Below are 19,348 nucleotides of genomic sequence, written 5' to 3'. Positions count from 1 at the left end.
TTTCCGTAGTTTTATTCCAAATTTAAATCTGCATTCATTGAAAACTACTCTTCTTTTTTTTAATGAATTTTTTGCTAGTCAGGACTCCAAATTGCACTACCAGAAAATCCCCAAATATCCATTCTATATTTAACATGTGCTTAGATGCCCACTTACCCTTCTGGCAACAATGTTGGACCGGGTATAATGGATCGCGGCCGCACAGGTGCTGTTGATTTTAGGCGGAAAGAATGGAAAAGAGCCACCATGCTTGACAACTCTGCTCTCGTGGCTCCCTTGCTCAGTCGTCAACAGGATTATTGATTGTGTCCAAAACAGTACAGTTCATGGTAGATGGATCACTTTGACACACCGTAGCATCCCAAACTGGAAAAAGTAGTGCTCCCAATAGTAGGTGACTGGGGATAATGAATTGCAAACACAACTGTGTATTTGATTATAGGTGGGCCAGAACAGCACTTCTGCCAGATCTCGTTTGCAGCAAAAGGTGATAACAGATTGCAGCTGCATGAGTGTAGTTCATTTTAGGCGAAAAGGTAAAAAGAGTTGTTAGGCCTGACAAAAATGGGCTTGGCTGGTTCTTGGTTGCCTCAATATGCAATCGAGGATAATGGATTGTGGGGATGGACTGAGCGCACTTTCGTTGGGCCTAGCAGCTCTATTTGTTGCTGTTAGTTTTGCATAAAACGAACTGCACTCTTGTGGTCGCAATGCATTATCTTTGAGTGAGTCAATTCACCTTTTTTTGTACAGCCTTTAATCACCCAAAATAAATTCTCAAATGACTGCACAGACCACAATTACACGATCTACTTGTTTGACTCAGGTTTGCCTTGTGGCTTTCTAAACTGAACTGCACTGTATTGGCTGCACTCCATTGTCCCCAGTCGAGAATTGCTGTGAGCGGGGGCTTGGCAGCAAACTTTTCTGGTCCCCAGTAACTGCGATAAACGAGGGATAACAGTCGTTTCACAATTCAAGTAAAGATGACATTATTATATCCATCCATCCATTATCTGCACCGCTTATCCTCAGTAGGGTCGTGGGGGTGCTGGAGCCCATCCTAGCCATCTTCGGGCAGTGGGCAGGGGACACCCTGAACTGGTTGCCAGCCAATCGCAGGGCACACAGGGACGGACATGTCACTCGCTCATCCGCACCTAGGGACAATTCAAACCGGCTAATTAACCTGACATGCATGTTTTTTGGAATGTGGGAGGAAACCCACGCAAGCACAGGGATCATATGCAAACTCCGCACAGGAAGGTTAGCTGGATTTGAACCCATGACCTCAGAACTGTGCCGCTCACGCGCTAACCACTGCTCCGCCGTGCTGCACTTTATTATATCATCAGGGTTGGGTAGGGTTACTTGAACTGGATTACTTTCAATTACTTTTGGATTACTCCAATACCAATTATGAGAAAAGTCAATATAAAAGACAAAAGAAACTAAATATGAATAAAATGACTCAATTTTGTGCAGGCTTGGAATACATGGAACGGCAAAAATGATGTTGCAAGCTGTTTGGATTTATTTTCATTTTGTTTCTGTCGCATTTTATGTTAGTTTAGCAGGAGATCAAAGCCAGGAGAGAAAGCTTACCACGTGTTGTGAGTCATCATTTTATTCATATTTTGTTTCTTTTGTCTTTTATTAGCATATTTGGTATTTGAGTAATCCAAAAGTAATTGAAAATAATGCAGTTAAAGTAACCCTACCCTACCCTGTATATCATTAAGTCTTAAAACACAATAAGAGATGTTGATTTGAACTCACGAGTGAAGTGATCAACTCAAACCCTGAACAGACTGGGCAGAGAGCAGCCCATGATTTTTTTGGGGGTTGTGTTGATGACCGTAAGTGCCGTTTACCCAGCAAACCACACTACGACGCTCTCCATTGTGATCCCGGTACAGAAAAGCGGCAGCTTTTTCTCCGTTTTCCGATTCGGCGTCCAAATCCATGCAGCCTCGCGACGCCGTCCCTTGCACAGCTTTTGCTCGCGGACGCAACGAGGTCTGCAGAAAGAAAAATGGCAAAGAATGAAAAGGCGCGACTTCCGAAGGTTGGGAAGCTCTGCGTGCGATGCTCTTTGCACAAAAATCCCCACAAAGTAATTTGGTTAGTTTTGTGTATACTTTTCGAATAAATGGTTTTGTATTTTATACATACGATGCACACTGAAAATTGTGTTAGTTTTATATATATACCCCAAACAATGGTCTGCATTTATAGCGCTTTTCGAGTCAATGAAGACCTCCCAAAGCGCTTTACAATGTGCTTCACACTTACTCATTCACACACACATTCACACACCAATAGGGAGTCAGCCATGCAGGGCGCCTATGATAAAGCATATTTACATTTGAGTAGAGGGGCAGCACGGCGCCGCAGTGGTTAGCGCTTGTGCGGCACGGTTCTAAGGTCTTGGGAACCTCCTGTGTGGGTTCAAATCCAGCTACCGGACTTACTGTGCGGAGTTTGTATGTTCTCCCCGTGCTTGCGTGGGTTTCCTCCGGGCACTCCGGTTTCCTCCCACATTCCAAAAACATGCATTTCAGGTGGATTGGCCGGTCCAAATTGTCCCTTGGTGTGAATGAGCGAATGAGTTGTCTGTCCCTGTGTGCCCTGTGATTGGCTGGCAACCAGTTCAGGGTGTCCCCTGCCCACTGCCTGGAGATGGCTGGGATGGGCTCCAGCCCCCCCGTGACCCTAATGAGGATAAGCGGTACGGCTAATGAGATGAGACATTTGAGTAGATTCTTCAATTTTCCATACAGTAGTTTTACATTTTATATATTTTATAATAGGTATTTTTACACTTTAAAAAAAAAAAAAATTCTCAACTCTTATGATTTTGTGGGGTGGGGAGGATGGTTTAGGAAAAAAAATATTTAAATACAGTTTTTAAATCTGTTTTCATGAATTGCAACATAGAGTATTTTTCTTTTCATTCCTTTATAATAAGAAAATATTTTTTTAATAAAGTGTTATTCATAAATATACGTAATAATCCAATTTATAAACATAATGCACACTCAAATCCTAATTTGAGGGTTTATTTCTATACATGAAATGAATTTAATAATATTTTTTTTGGTTTACACATCGATTCTCCGGGTATAGATTTTTTTTACTTATGGAATAAATGTTTGGAATTTTTTGGAATGATTTTTTTCATAGGTGCTACATAGTCCTACGTGTTGTTCATATTTGTTCTTGTTTTGTGTTTCTGGCGGGTCCGTAAAAACAAATTTCCTTTGGGGACAATAAAATACCTACCTTCCTTTCTGACCTCCCTCCCCCCCTTCCTAGTGAAGGATTTTATACATTTGACTATAAAGGATTTTATACAATTTACAACAAATTACATTTAATGCAAAAGAAATTCACTGACTGGGCTGTAGTTCAATGTCAGGGCACCCTGGTGGAAAATGTTGTTTGCGGGAACCAGACGTAAGGCTGATAAGATAATGAGCACATCCAGACGCAGAAAGGCCCTGATGACGTAGAAAAGCTCGGTGTTGTTTTGAGTATTCCAGACATCGCGAGGCCCAGTGGGGGCTTCCTCGGCACGCTCATGGGAGGAGTCGGCACGCCATTATGCGGGAAGAAGATGGTGAGTAGGAGAGAGTTAAAGGACTTTAGAAGAGGGCTTCCCAGAGACTCCAATGACACTAATTCGGCCTTTTTCGATGGAGTACACTTAGTTAAATTGTCAATGAAATTAAATCTGCCCCCGTGTGAAAATGTTGGCTTTCTTGTTCATCTTTTCCCATTAAGAAAAGAGCATGCATTGTTAGGAGAATGAAGTTTGTGTTTGCTTAATAGAGTCAGATAACTAATTCCAACAATTTGGTAAACGGTACGTTTTGATATTAATTCCCAACACTAGGTCCCGAGGTCCCTACCTCTATTCTTGCGATCACATCTAAATCTAAACTTTCAACTACCCCGAAAACTAGTCTCAAAACTAAACTTGCCTCAGCCCTAACTCTATTTAATGAGGATCTTTTACCGTAGGCTGGAGGATTATTTTTTCTCCCAATTTTTTGGGGTTACCTCTCATGATTCAAACCTATTAGAGGCGAAGATGCTCCCATCGCCTCAAACAAGCCTTTGAATTAGCCTTCTGTGCAGCTTCCTTATTAAAATCCATTTAAATTGGACGTTTGGGATCTAATGACGGTTTTTATTTTTTTTGCTGCTGCAGATATTCAGCAACATACTGCTATTCTCATAATTGCTTGCAGTTTAAAAAAATGGCAGCAGTGTTTGGAAAGTTTTTAACGAGGGAAGTTCATGAGAGATCTGCTTTTGCACGATTTAAAATGATATACACTCAGGAAGATTTAATTTGGAATCGGTGCTTTTTTGTTGGCGTGTAATTTTCAGTTTGGCCACAAGGTGGCAATGCAATATCAAATATAAATGCTCCGGATTTCATTTCACTCTGTGGCGACATGTACAGTAAGAGTAAATACTTAATAATTTATATGTTTGATAATTTTGTACACGACATTTATATTTAAGTGCTTGGATTTTATGATGTAATTGTGATTAAAAAGATGAGTAATCATTAAGGTTTTAATATTTTTACACATATACATACAGTTCAATACTGAGGCTTTATAATATTCAATTCAAACACACGTTTATAATTATTTTTTTTATTTGATTAGTGGTATGGTTTTTAATATTATTTTTTGTGTGTATTTTATTTTTTAAAATGCCCAACTATTGATAAATAAAATACGGTATCCCAAATGAATTTGGAATAAAATACCCACAAGTTCAATGAAGGTATTTGAGGTATTACACCACTAAAATATTTTATTGAAATATAATTTAGCTTTAAACTTCGACCTGATGCATGGTTTTCTTTTAAAATGGACGTCGCCATGACATGACACCGCTTTTTTTGTTAAAGGACTACAAGTCCCAGACAAAGGTTCGACCTTGAAATCATTTTGATGTTTTTAAGCTAGTTTTGATCACATAATGTATTTAGTTTATATACACTTTTCTGAGCAATCATGTTTTAGTTTGTTATTTCCCTACCTTCTTTTTTTTCAATTTCTTTAAGTAAGTTATTGAAATTCCTTTAAATATATATATCTATATATATATATATAGATATATATATATATATATATATATATAGACGCTAACGTTTGACCTCAATTCAGAAACACAATTGTCGCTTAATAATGACGTCATCCAGAGACGCCATTTTAATTGGCTGGTATAGTAAAATGACTGAACCATATCTAATTTTACTCAGTTTAAAAACCATTTTTTTTTTGGGTTAAAATACATATTTTTATTTCCCATTAGTTTTATTAGCGATAATATTTTCTTTTTTTGTTTGTTTTTAGTTACTGTATTTGCTTACTTTTCTAGTTTTTGTGCTCTCCTCGAGGGCTACACTTGGCAAAAAGGGATGTCGTTGTATTTTTTTTAACTTTTAAGCAAAAACCAAAAAACGATATTTTAAAGGAAGTATTTAGGTAATGTGTGATGATTTTAGTTTTGTGTGCTTAAAAACATGTTAAAGATAAAAAAAATTAGCTGCTTAACCGTTAGCTGCTAATGCTGTGCGCGCCGCCATCTTGATTAAAATAACAAATAAGATAAAACTAAAACATGTGAATAAAACTAGCCTCCCACTCCGCTTACATAAGGGTTCAAAACCCATCTTGACTCTTTTAAAAAAAGGATGCACCATCCAAACAGTTTTCTACAAACCTGGATGAAAAAACAAAAACAAAAGCCGCCCGCCGTTGTTTGCCTGGAACTCATCCCGGGAGGTCAAAAGCCGATCCCGAGAGATCGATCGACTTTCATCGTCGCCCACTCGCTGAACAAAGAAAGCCACGTTTCACCGCAACCCGAGCTTGGCCCGTCTCGGCAGAAACGGGCAAAACAAAAGTATTCGTTTTTGGGTCCTGAAATCTGGCGCAACGTAGTCGAGATAAAACTACAAGAGTCTGTGATCCCGAGCTGTAAAGAATCTGTATTGTGAAAACTTTAATCTTTGCTCATTGATCCAAAGAGTAAACAAACACATTGATGCTTCCGAGTCCAATACTCGAAAGGACTTTGGACTGACGCTAAAAATCTCTTGAGTAGAGTGCACCCGGAGCCCTAAAAATGGACTCGATCCGAGGGGAACCGAGGGAGGAGTTCTCAATAAACCTATTTATTGAATATTTCTTTCTGTAACGGGGTAATTTAATCATGACTGACGGTCAAAAGTGGTGCGTTACTTTGGCTGCAAAACGCAAGCATAATCTTACACCATTTTTTTTTTCAAACGTGTTTATTGATGTAGTTTAACGTGTTATATTGTACATGTGTTTCCTTATATCATATATATTGTTAATTGACATTTTGTTGTGAGATCCTGAGTTGCTCGACATGAATGAGCTTTATTATAAAAAAATTGTCAAATATTAAGTAGCTTGGACGTTCACTGTAAAAGGGAAAAATACATGCAAATATAATTAAGTGGAATAATACATTTTCTTATTCAAATTATTCATTCATTTTCTGCATTCAATAATTTTTATTTATATACTTATCAAAGGGATAACCATAAACCTGTCTTTTTCATTTTCTCCTTTTATACTTCCTTTTTTTTTTTTAACTTCTTTGTACAACAACTTCTTTATACTTTATACCAGCTCGGTGGCCTTGGGGGTACGGCGCCCGCCCCGAGACTGGGAGGTTGTGGTTCAAGCCTCGGCCGAGTCATACCTAAGACTTTGACATTGGTACCCGTTGCCTTCCTGCTTGGCGTTCAGCTTTAGGGGTTGGAATTGGGGGGTTTGGTCACCCAATGACTCCCAACACCTCAGTTGGGTTGAGCGAGGGGGCTGGGAATCCCCTCCTCTGAATCAATCTCCCAAAAAGAGTCAGAAATGACTAGCCACCTCCCACTAGGGGGATATGGCTGTGGTATATATACGTACAATATCTCATCTCATCAGCTGCACCGCTTATCCTCAGTAGGGTCGCAGGGATGCTGGAGCCCATCCCAGCAATCATCGGGCAGTGGGCAGGGGACACCCTGGACTGGTTGCCAGCCAATCGCAGGGCACACGGGGACAGACAACTCACTCGCTCAGTCACACCTAGGGACAATCTGGACTGGCCAATCCACCTGAAATGCATGTCTTTGGGAGGAAACCGGAGTGCCCGGAGGAAACCCACGCAAGCACGGGGAGAACATACAAACTCCGCACAGTAAGGCCGGGAGCTGGATTTGAACCCACTCAGGAGGTTCCCACGACCTCAGAACTGTGCCGCACACGTGCTAACCACTGCACCGCCGTGCTGCCTATATACAATATATATATGTATAATATACAACATCATAATTCGGAATATAATGCATCAAAGCAAGTGAGCCGTTTGAGAGCCGTCTCTCTTTAATGTGTTGAGCAGAAAAGGCCGGTTGTCTAAAAAGAGACGGACTTCCTTTCACAACACAACTACCACGGAATGATGCATGATGGGAAATCCCCAGGCGGCAGACGCATACTCACAGTAGCATCACACCGCTCGCTTCGTTAGCAAAGAAAAAAACGATACCGAGATAGAGGCTACCGCGGCGAAATCGTTTGACTTGATTGATTTGCCGTTTGGTGATAGTCGGTGTATACCGGATGGTACCCATCATTGACAAATTTGCGTTTTTCCGTACGGATTTTCTTGTACACGTCTTAAAATGCATAATGAACGTACTTTGTACGGCAAAAACGTACAGGTTGACATGTATGCATGACGGCGCTGCCAGGACCAGAACGGAGACAGGACCCACTTGCGTTGCGTTTCCCACAAATTTTATTGGAAGAAAGAGAAAGGGTTGCGCCCACGATCCGGCTGGACGCGGGAAGCACGTCACTCTGATACTCGGATTCTGCTCCGAACGCGGAAATGGATCTTCCGTGGCGAGCGATGGCGGTGTCAGGGAAGGAAAAAGCGGGTCGGTAGCCTGGACAGGAGAGCAAAAAACGTGGTCGGAAGCGAGTCGTAAGCCAGAATAGGAGAGAAGACTAGTCTAGTATCTATCTACAGCAGGGGTGTCAAACTCATTTTAAATCGGGGGCCACACGATGGAACAAACATTTTGTTGGGGGCCGGACTAGTAGATTCGAGAGAAAGAGAAAGAAAAAGAGAGAGAAAAAGAGAGAGAAAGAGAAAGAAAAAGAGAAAGAAATAGAGAAAGAGAGAGAGAGAAAAGGGGCAAGAGAGAGACAGAGAGAGGAAGGGGCAAGAGAGAGAGAGACAGAGAGAGGAAGGGGCAAGAGAGAGAGACAGAGACAGGAAGGGGCAAGAGAGAGAGAGTGGAAGAAAAGGGGCGAGAAAGAGAGAGGAAGAAAAGAGGCAAGAGAGAGAGAGAGAAACAAAAGGGGCGAGAGAGAGAAACAAAAGGGGCGAGAGAGAGAGAGAAACAAAAGGGGCGAGAGAGAGAGAGAGAAACAAAAGGGGCGAAAGAGAGAGAGAGAGGAACAAAAAGGGGCGAGAGAGAGAGAGGAACAAAAAGGGGAGAGAGATAAAGAGAAGGGGCGAGAGAGAGAGAGGAAGAAAAGGGGCGAGAGAGAGAGACAAAGAGAGAGAGGAAGAAAAGGGGCGAGAGAGCGATACAAGGACAGTGTCTTTGTTCGAGGCACCTTTCTTTGGCAACATCAAGTTGACATATTTCAACCTGCAGCTTGTCTTTCTCTTGCGCTTCTCTGAGTGTTGTCTCGCGGGCCGGATTCAATCCCTTAGCGGGCCTGATGTGGCCCGCGGGCCGCCTGTTTGACGCCTCTGATCTACAGTATCTAGTATGTATCTATCTACATATACTGTTTATATTGGTTGCACTAAAACTGTTGATGGTGAGGTGCAATAAATATTACAAGCTTCTATAACACCACTAACACTCTGTTCTTCCCTATTTAACTGACTCAAATACTGCTCAGAAAATCTCATTTTTTTTTAACATACAACAATTTATTTTGAAAGTAATGGAATACGTTTTTTTCCCTGTTTACTAGTTACTTTCACTAGAGAGTAATTTAGTCACTGACTTGGTTACTTTTTGGATGAAGTAGTGAGTAACTTAAACCAATTACTTTTTCAAGGTTACGTGCCCGACACTATTAATAAAGGTTTTATAACAAAATCCAGGAACAAAGTAACAAACAGCAACAAACCATCGGTCTGTAAACAACCAACAAAATGTTCGAACCTGACGTAGCAATGGCAATGACCTGACCACCCTCTGCTGTTGGGCACAGTCAATATCAAGGGCTAGAACAATAATAAAGTGCAGAATTGCCACTTCACTGAAATGGAGAAATAATCCCTTGTAAACCAATTTCCTATCCCGGTGGTCTCCAAAATGGACCATGGGAGGATTGGATCAGACTGCTTATGTCCATCTTATAGAAGACATTCTGTGATCTTGGAGAACAGGGGTCCGGAACCTGTTTGACCAAAAAGAGCCATAAAAGCAAATATATTTTAAAAACATTTTAAGACAAAACTAAACAAGACAAACGTTAATTCTTCAGCACATCTTAATTCACTGTGTTGTTTGATGAGTTGATCAAATATATGAAATAATAATGTCAAAGCCTGTGTCCCATATCAATATAAATATACCACTTAAAATTTGCCTCCCTCTCCCAGTTACTTAGGAGTGTTGAGCAGTGTTCCCTCTAAGCTGCGCGCGTGCGCAATTGGCGCACAAGAAAATCTAGCCAGTGCACAAAAATGAGGGCTCAAAATTACTAATTAAGAAGCGACTTAAGTCAAAGTTACAGTGCATGAAGGTCAAAATACACGGGTTCCCCCGACGCTGTGTCCTAAATGCGGTATTTTGAAGTCGAGTCAGAGTAGAACGAAGTTGAGTAAAGTTAGTAGAGTTGGTGGAGAACCGGCTCCTTCGGCTCGGCTCACTAAAAGGAACCGGCTCTTTCGGGTCCTAAACGGCTCTTCAGGTTGGTTTTGCTTCTTTAATCCCAACATGACCAAATATTATGTAAAATTATGCACAAAACGACTTAAAGGAAGGGGGGAATAGAACAAAAAAGAAAAAAATAGTAGTAGTGAAAAGCTGAGAAAAAAAAGAAAAGGAAGAGAAAAAAAAAAAGGAAAAATTTAGAAAAAAAGCCAGAAAAAAAGAAAAGAAAGATATGTAGGAAAAAAGTAAACAGAGAACAAAAACAAAAAAGTAACTGCTCGGAAAAAATAAACACAATGAGATTTTTTTATAGGAATTAAAAAAAAGAAAGAAAAAAACACGGAAAAAAAAAGAAAAAGTTTGTGTTGCATTCAAATAATTTCGAATTATATCAAGTCAATCCTGTTGCCAACATTATACTTCCACTAAAAAATGGGATTAAGTACAGTTCTGTATCTTACAACCGACTCACTAAGCCCCCAAAAATGTTAATATTATGCGACAAAATATATCAGGAAATAAAAATAAATGGATATCTTGTGAAAGAATTGTAAGAAGAAACGAGGTTTGTAGGCCGTACAACCTTTGCAATAGTACATTCAATTCATTCAAAAGAGAAAAATCATTTTGCATTGCCGGAAACTCAGCAAAATGTAACTTGAAGTCAAGTTTTGGGCATGTTTGCTAATGACTTAGTTGCCACACTTGGGATTGCAGTTGCTCACTGTTGTTTCAAGCGCTGCTCACCGACTTTGTGTGAACGCTCAGACCCGTAAGGAAAATTACAGGGAACATTGGTGTTGAGGCTAATTTTGATTGTCCTAAAATATGGTTTCAAAACAAGGTGCAAGCAAGGTTCTTGAGTAAAAATGTTCTAAAAGACAGCAAACCATAAGGTTATCGACATATTTACCTTCGGCGCAGACTGCACTGAGCAGAGATCCACCCACATCTATCGCTCACCCAATTAAATGACTGGAGTGGTTTGCTGGCATTTTCACCTGTCCACAGGTGAGCATATATAGTTTAATGAGCTTCAATTTAAAGGGTTTCTTAGCAAACTGTAGTGAAGAATGTGCCTTATGTATACTAGGCTGAACCTCCTTTTTTTATTCTGTGTTGTTTTGGCTTTGCATGAACCAAAATGGGCTGTATCCATCTGATTTTGGATTACCCCAGAGAATTATGGTAATATTTTATCTCCGAGGAATATCTACTCATGTAGAGAGACATATATGGCTCGGGAGTAATAGGTTCCACACCCCTGTTGTAGAAGAATAAACATGCTAAAAAATATTTCTAGGAAATGGCTAAAACAAAAAAAACCTAACTCTACTAACAAACTAGTTTTGACTTTTTATCAGGGTTTAAAAACATTTTAGGGTTTGGATCAATGGTTTGAAAATAGTTATTTGGCTTCAAATTAAGGCTTTAAACAAGGGGTGTCAAACTCATTTTAACTCGGGGGCCACACGATAGAACAAACATTCTGTCGAGGGCCGGACTAGTAGATTAAAGAGAAAGGAAAAGAGAGATGAAGAAATAAGAGAAGGAGGGAGGGATAAGGAGAGAGGGCAGGACAAAGAAAGAAAAAGAGAGAGAGGGAGAGAGCGTGAGAAAGAAAAGATAAAATGTTGTGAGAGAGGGGGAAAAGAAAGGGAGAGGAAGAAAGAAGTCAAAAGAGAAATAGAAAGACAGAAGGAGAGAAAAGAGAAAAGAAAGCGCGAAGGGTTGGAAGAGAGAAAGAGAAAAGACAAAAAAGGAAAAAAGGAAGTAAGAGCAAAAGAAGTTAAAAAGACACAGAGAGAGAAAGAGACAAAGAGCAACAAAGGAAGAGAAAAAGAGAGACACAGAGAGTGAAAGAGACAAAGACAGAGACTGGGAGAAAAGGGGTGGAAAAAAGAGAGAGAGAAATAAATACAAGTACAATGTTTTTATGAGAGGCACCTGGATTTTGTAACATCAAGTTGACATATTTCAACCTGCAGCTTGTTTTTCTCCTGCGCTTCTCTGAGTGTCGTCTCACGGGCCGGATCCAATCCCTTAGCGGGCCTGATCTGGCCCGCGAGCCGCCTGTTTCACACCAGTGCTTTAAACGGTTTCTAATTTGGGTTTCAAACTAAGGTTTTTGGCTTCACATTAGGATTTTGATGATTTTTTTACGTTTTCATAGAAAGATTTTGGCTCTATATTGAGCTTTTAATGTGTTTTTAGGGTTTCAAACTCGCGTCGATCCCATGCCTCTGATCCCAGTGGTCTCCAAAAACAGAACACGTGAGGACGGTCCAGACAGATAGGGTATCTGTTCGCAAGGACATAAGCATGTCTGGTTAATCTTCAACCAGCGTGACCGCGCATAAAAAGGGGGAACGTCGGAGGATCTGCCCGCAGCCAAGAGGACTCTTAAAGGTAGGATTACGTTGTGCCTTCAGAACTGTTCCTCAGACTCTGGGTGTCCATTGAATGTCTTTGAGTAACCATAGTCTTTGAGGATCAAGATCCTGCCAGTTTTTAGTAACCCCAGGTCTGGTCTTGGTGGACTTGTATCTTGCATGTTTTAGCTGTTCCTCGTCCTCTTGGGTCTTATAATTCTAAATGATTCCCCACAGCCAGTAAAATTTCAGATGTTTTTGTTCTCGTGCAAAAATCTTGATCTACGACCGTCCCTGTAGATCAAGATTTGGTCAGTTTCATATCAGGCAGCCTCATATCTGGTCTTTGAGAGTGTTCATTGTGCAGGTTTTAGATGCTATTCTTACTCTTAGGTCTAACCATTCCAATTAATCAATACAACCAGTATTAAGTTCATTAAGTGTTTATTTTTTCCGAGCTGTTACTTTTTTCTTTTTGTTCTCCATTTACTTTTTTCCTACGTTGCTTTCTTTTCTTTTTTTCTGGCTTTTTTTTCTAAATTTTTCCTTCTTTTTTTTCTCTTCCTTTTGTTTCTTTTTTTTCTCAGCTTTTCATTACTTTTTCATTTTGGTTATTTTTTTCTTTTTTGTTCTATTCCCCCCTTCCTTTAAGTCATTTTGTGCATAATTTTACATAATATTTGGTCATGTTGAGATGAAAGAAGCAAAAACAACCCGAAGAGCCGTTGAGGACCCGAAAGAGCCGCTTCCTTTTAGTGAGCTGATCTGAAGGAGCCGATTATCGACTATCTCTACTAACTTTACTCAACTTCGTTCCACTTCGACTCGACTTCAAAATATCGCATTTAGGACACAACGTCAGGGGAACCCGTGTATTTTTACCTTCATACACTGTAACTTGGACTTAAGTTGCTTCTTAATTAGTAATTTTGAGCCCTGATTTTTGTGCGCTGGCTAGATTTTCTTGTGCGCTGAGAATGTGCGAGCAGTGCGCAATTGCGCACGCGTGCAGCTTAGAGGGAACACTGGTCATGAAGGATCAATATCTTGCTGGTTTTAGATCAGTCACTCTATATATCTGGTCCTCAAGGACTTTTAGATGTTACTCTTACTTTTCGGTTTGACCATTGGAAAGTTTTGCAAATCCTACGTCTGGTCTTCGAGAACTCCTATTGCTCGTCTTAGATGTTTCCTCTACTCCTAGGTCTAACCATTCTAATTTCTTCCTTACAGCCAGTAAAGATGCAGGGTTTCTTTGTAATGCTGGCGATGCTTCTGGCCACGTGCCTGGCAGCCCCCGCCCACGACCACGACCACCACCATCATCACGGAGAAGATATGAAATGCCACCAGCTGTCCCCTCCCAATGCTGATTTTGGCTTTTCTCTTTATAAAACCATAAGAGCCAAAGCAGGCGACACTGACAACATATTCTTCTCCCCGCTGGGCATTTCCACCGCCTTGTCTTTGCTGTCCACCGGGGCACTGGGTGAAACCCACAGCCAGATGTTCTCCACCCTGGGCTACACCGGAAAGGAGCAGGCCGAGATCAACGAAGCCTACAAACATCTTTTCCACATGCTGAGCCACACTCAAGAGAACCAGAAGTTGCACGTCAGCAATGCGGTGGCCATAGACGATGGCTTCACACCCTCCGATGCCTTCACGAAGAACGCCAAGGAGTTTTACTCGGCAGAGGTCCTCAAGGTGGACTTCGGCAAATCAGAAGAGGCCAAGGCGGCAATCAACTCGTACATCGCCGGTCAAACCAATAACATGATTAAAGACCACCTGAAGGACTTGAACGAAGCTTTGGCTATCATGCTCATCAACACTGTCTACTTCCAAGGTAGGGGACTGAGAAGACCGCTGAGGTGTCGATTCCAGGTTCAGAAAGTCAAAATACTTCTAGTTTAAAGTGAAACTAGCACCTTACTTATTTGACAACCTGGTATCCATTGAGATGGAAACGTGGATGACTGGTTAACATGTTTGCCTCACAGTTTAGAGGTCCTGGGTTCAGTTTCAGACACCAACCTTGCTGTGTGGGGTTTGTATGTTATCCCTGTGTCTGGCTGGATTTTCTTTGGGTATTGCGCTTTCCTCTCACCAGAAGGCTTCGGGCCGGAACGTAGGGGGAAATCAGATCTGAAAGATATGAGGGGGAAAGTCCATGTATGATTTTGTATAATAATAATAAGAACCTTGAAGTCACATCTTAGGCTAACAGGGAGCCAATGCAGGTTAGCCAAAATTGGGGTGATGTGATTGGACTTTTTTGTCCTAGTTAAAAGCCTCGCTGCGGCATTTTGTACCAGCTGAAGACTCTTGAGTCTGGTCATCGGAAGACCGGAGAGTAGTGCGTAGTAGTGTACCCTGCGATTGGCTGGCAACCGGTGCAAGTTAACCCAAAATGAACTAGGATTGATTCCTACTGGAAAACTGAAGTTTATGAAATGAAATGATCTGCGTTTATATAGCGCTTTTCAAGTCAAGACTTCCCAAAGCGCTTTACAGTGTGCTTCACATTTACCAATAGCGGCCGTGCAGCCATGTAAGGCGCTAACCTGCTTATTGGGGGCATTAGGGGTTCAGTGTCTTACCCAAGGACACTTCGACATGTAACACGGAGGAGCCGGGATTCGAACTGCGATCTCTTGATCCCAAGACGAGCGCTCTACCCCCTGAGCCATGACAGGTGACAAGATCAGGTTCGAAGGACCAAATGATATGTTTATAGTTTGACAGACGCTCAAAATCAGGAGCGGAGACGTCAATGAATTTTGAGATTGCAAAGAGTACAGAAGAAGACCGTACAAAACCCTGAAGATGTTAAAATATAACCTGTTCATTGATGTCTCTTCTGCGAATTTGAGTGCGTAGTAAACAATAAACTTCTTATTTAGTGCTCCGAGACGGATCTGGTGCTTACTAAATGTCCTGTTTTTTGTTTCATGTCCCCACTTTTTAAACATTGGCCATATTTAAAAACCAGAATGAATGAATGGTCTCCAAGTTCTTAAAACGGTTTTGATTTCCGGTCACAGGAAAGTGGGAGAAACCCTTCAACAAAACCATGACCGGGAAGGCCCAATTCCAAGTGGACGAGACCACCAAAGTGGAAGTAGACATGATGAAGAGGACAGGTCGTTATGACGTCTACATGGACATGGACAACGGCACCACCGTCCTCATGTTGCCCTATAAAGGCAACAGCTCCATGATGATCATCCTCCCCAATGAGGGCAAAATGAAAGATGTTGAGAGTTACATCAACAAAGACTACATCAAGCATTGGCACGACTCTCTCTATAGACAGTAAGGACAATTAAGACGAGTTTTTTTAATTGAAGACTGATCTTTATCCATTCCTTTCAGATCCGTGAGCGTCTTCATGCCCAAGTTTTCAATCTCTGCTAAGTCTTCCTTGGACAGTGCTTTGAAAGAAATGGGAATAACCACCGCTTTTGAGGACACTGCCGATTTCTCGGGGATTTCCAAAGACGCCGCCTTGAAACTCTCAAAGGTAGAGTCAACAGGACGCAATGGTTTGGTTAAAGTCTACTTTTTGAGGACATTTATGTCAGGAAGTCGGAACTCATATGCGTAGACGATCTGTCACTTTAATTGTTGTCCAACACACAAACGGACCGAAAACAAAACAAAACAGGTTCAGAGGCAATCAAAATTCCAAACTAGGCTTTACTCAGATCAAACGGGCATGAACAGGGTTTCAACGAGGGTTAAACAATGATCTGGCAGCGGGCAGTCCCAAAAGTACTCCAAGAGCAATCAGTCCAATGCGTCTCAGCCGGTGTCAAGGGGCGGGGCCAGCTGGGCGCCATGACAACCGTGCAGGACAGGACGATTTATGTCTTTACGAGGTTTAAGGCCCGGGATAGGATATTATTTGTTAGTTGCTTTACCGATTTTTAACATGAAATAGCACAAAAATAAATAAATAAAAATACCTCATAATTTTTTGTACAAATAATGATCAAATTGATGAGCTGCAATACTATACTATACTATACTATACTTTACTATACTGTAATAATACTCTACGGTAGACCTCCAACATTGATTCATTTTGAGGTTGAGTAAAATTGCTAATAGAAACCTATGCTAATCAGCTAACACCTTCTGAACCCCCAGTAGCTCAGATAAAAACATTTAAATGAAAAAAAAAATAATTATATTAAGAACTACTGATGTGTTTTATATGTTTATATAATTGTATTTGATTTACCTTTTGGTGTGACGTGACTTGAGCTGGTCAAGTCGAGTAGCAGGTGGATGCAGAGGAGGGAGGAGAATATGGATCCCAAGGAAAAATGTTCTTGCTTTAAGCGTCTCCTTAATCCTTAGTAACAATCCCAATTGGCAATTGGCTCCAACCATGCTACTTACCATGCCCTTTTCTTGATAATCTCATGCTTTGTTTAAATCATCATTTTGCTTCTCCCTTTAGCATCAACGCAAGCCTTGGACCCATAGTGAATAAATACAGCACACAGTATCACTGACTCGCAAAGTCTTTACCAAGCACTTGAGATCATGAAGACACAGAATGGCATTGTGTTAGGGTGTTACGCTAATAGCACATCAGCATTTTCATGATACCGGGATGGAAACCAATAGCATACCAGTTTGTTGTTGATGTTTTATAGTGGGTAAAATGCTATTAGATTTAAGGACCAAAATGTAATCGAAACTGTCTTATGGCCGTTTTGCCGTATCCCAGGGGGTCTGCAGCAATCTTCCCTGTCATTTTCCTTACGGGTCTGAGCGTTCACACAAAGTCGGTGAGCAGCGCTTGAAACAACAGTGAGCAACGGCAATCCCAAGTGTGGCAACTAAAAGTACTTAATCCCATTTTTTAGTGGAAGTACAATGTTGGCAACAAGATTCACTTGATATCGTTGGAAATTATTTGAATGCAACACAAACTTTTTCTTCTTTTTTCCATGTTTTTTTTTTACTTTTTAAAAATTCCTTTAAAAAAAAATCTCATTGTTTTTATTTTTTCCGAGCTGTTACTTTTTTCTTTTTGTTCTCTATTTACTTTTTTCCTACATTTCTTTCTTTTCTTTTTTTCTGTCTTTTTTTCTAAATCTTCCCTTCTTTTTTCTCTTCCTTTTGTTTCTTTTTTTCCTCAGCTTTTCACTACTTTTTCATTTTGGTATTTCTTTCTTTTTTGTTCTATTCCCCCCTTCCTTTAAGTCATTTTGTGCATCATTTTACATAATATTTGGTCATGTTGGGATTAAAGAAGCAAAAACAACCCGAAGAGCCATTTAGGACCCGAAAGAGCCGGTTCCTTTTAGTGAGCCGAGCCGAAGAAGCCGGTTCTCTACTAACTTTACTCAACTTCGTTCCACTTCGACTCGACTTCAAAATACCGCATTTAGGACTTGAGTCGTTTCTTAATGAGTAATTTTGAGCCCTCATTTTTGTGCGCTGGCTAGATTTTCTTGTGCGCTGAGAATGTGCGAAACAACCAGCTTAGAGGGAACACTGGTCTGCAGTACTAACCAGGATCTATTGATGGACTGAGTTAAACTGATTTGATTCGTTACTGCTCGGTGAAGATTGTATTTGATTGTTTTTTTTCACCCCAAAAATCCTTTGCTAACGCTATGAATGTCTTCAACGTCCCACAGGCGTCCCACGAGGCCGTCCTCAGCGTGGACGAAACGGGGACGGAAGCATCCGCCGTCACCACCCTGGAGATTATGCCCATGAGTATGCCGATAAGGGTAGAACTGGACCGACCCTTCTTGGTCTTGATCGTGGAGGACTCCACTCGTAGCATCCTTTTCATGGGCAAGATCAGTAACCCGACCGCCAAGTAAAACCAAGTCCTCCGTTTGATGTTTTTGGGTTGTATCACAAACTCTTGAGTTGTCTTAGTTATGTCCAATCTGTCCTAAGCACTGGTTTACGCAAACGTATCCTCGAAAGTTCAATAGAAACCGAAACTTTAATTGTGACGACATAGCGTTGGGTTATCGTTAGCATCAGTTTGACTTTTGCCTTGATGGAATAAAGATTTTGAAACATTTGCTTAATTTCCTTCAATGTATAGAACAAATACCGCGATAGCGAGCATATCCTCTAGACTGGGCAGAGAGGAGCCTATGATTTTCTGGGTTTTGTTGATGGCCCTTCGTAAGCTTCCCCTGTCGGTAGCTGTGCACCAAGCATACCACACCATGATGCCATATGCCAGTACTTGTCAGAGGTCATGTCCTCCAGACTGGGCACAGAGCAGCCCATGGTTTTCTGACCCGTGTAGATGACCCTCTGTCACAACCCTCTCGAGGTAAATAGTCCCTGTTTTAAGGGACCTCTAATGTCTGCCATAGAGAAACAATTCAAAAGGGTGGTAGCAGGGATAAGAGGCGTCCTTAACCCCTTAACTTTAACGCTTGGGATATTTTCAAAATATACTCATCAGAAAAACATCATGATTTGTTAGCCAATGAAATTTCCAATATAATGAATACAATTGTTTTCACGTGTATTCAAATCACATCCGAAATTAAATGTGCACCAAGCAATTCATTACTACGCACCATTTTTACACGCAAACCTGCACAATGATTGATTTGACATCTGGAACGAGAAGTCAAATATTTACAACTCTTTCACAATGTCTAAAGAATTGGCGGAGGTCTCACCTGTTTTCCTGCTAAGATGTCCTTGCCACATTCATCTGCAGGCATTTAAACAAAATCAGGCGAGAATAGAAACCTAATTCTATGTGTTCCAACTTCAATTACTCAATGTTTGTAGCACTTGCAGTGACTATTTCTATTTGGGACAAAATATCAGAGTCTTAGCTTTCAAAATAAACCAAAACCTTCCATTTTCTTTAAATGGTTCAAGAACAGCATTCAATTTACTCTGGATACATTTTGGGACAGGACTTTAGGCAAATTTTACAGGAACGATAAGGGGATAATAATGCTGTCGGCAATGTCGTTCTGACTATGCAGAAAGTAGCCCATGA

General features: G+C 40.9%; 1 protein-coding gene across 1 annotated transcript; it reads left to right on the top strand.

The window, feature by feature from the left end:
• The first annotated feature begins 13,530 nt into the window (after window positions 1–13,530).
• On the top strand, window positions 13,531–18,398 carry LOC148346313 (alpha-1-antitrypsin homolog). The gene is made up of 4 exons (XM_088324836.1): window positions 13,531–14,182; window positions 15,381–15,651; window positions 15,712–15,859; window positions 17,997–18,398. Exons 1-4 carry the CDS (start codon window positions 13,576–13,578, stop codon window positions 18,186–18,188), a joined length of 1,218 nt encoding a protein of 405 aa, XP_088180962.1. The 5' UTR covers window positions 13,531–13,575; the 3' UTR covers window positions 18,189–18,398.
• Window positions 18,399–19,348: the final 950 nt, after the last annotated feature.

Source organism: Urocampus carinirostris, chromosome 20 (genome assembly GCF_059441175.1).
Source record: "Urocampus carinirostris isolate Australia breed hairy pipefish chromosome 20, RoL_Ucar_1.0, whole genome shotgun sequence".
Classification (NCBI taxonomy): domain Eukaryota; kingdom Metazoa; phylum Chordata; class Actinopteri; order Syngnathiformes; family Syngnathidae; genus Urocampus; species Urocampus carinirostris.
Note: the sequence above shows the minus strand (reverse complement) of the source record. Positions and strands in the feature narration are given on the sequence as shown.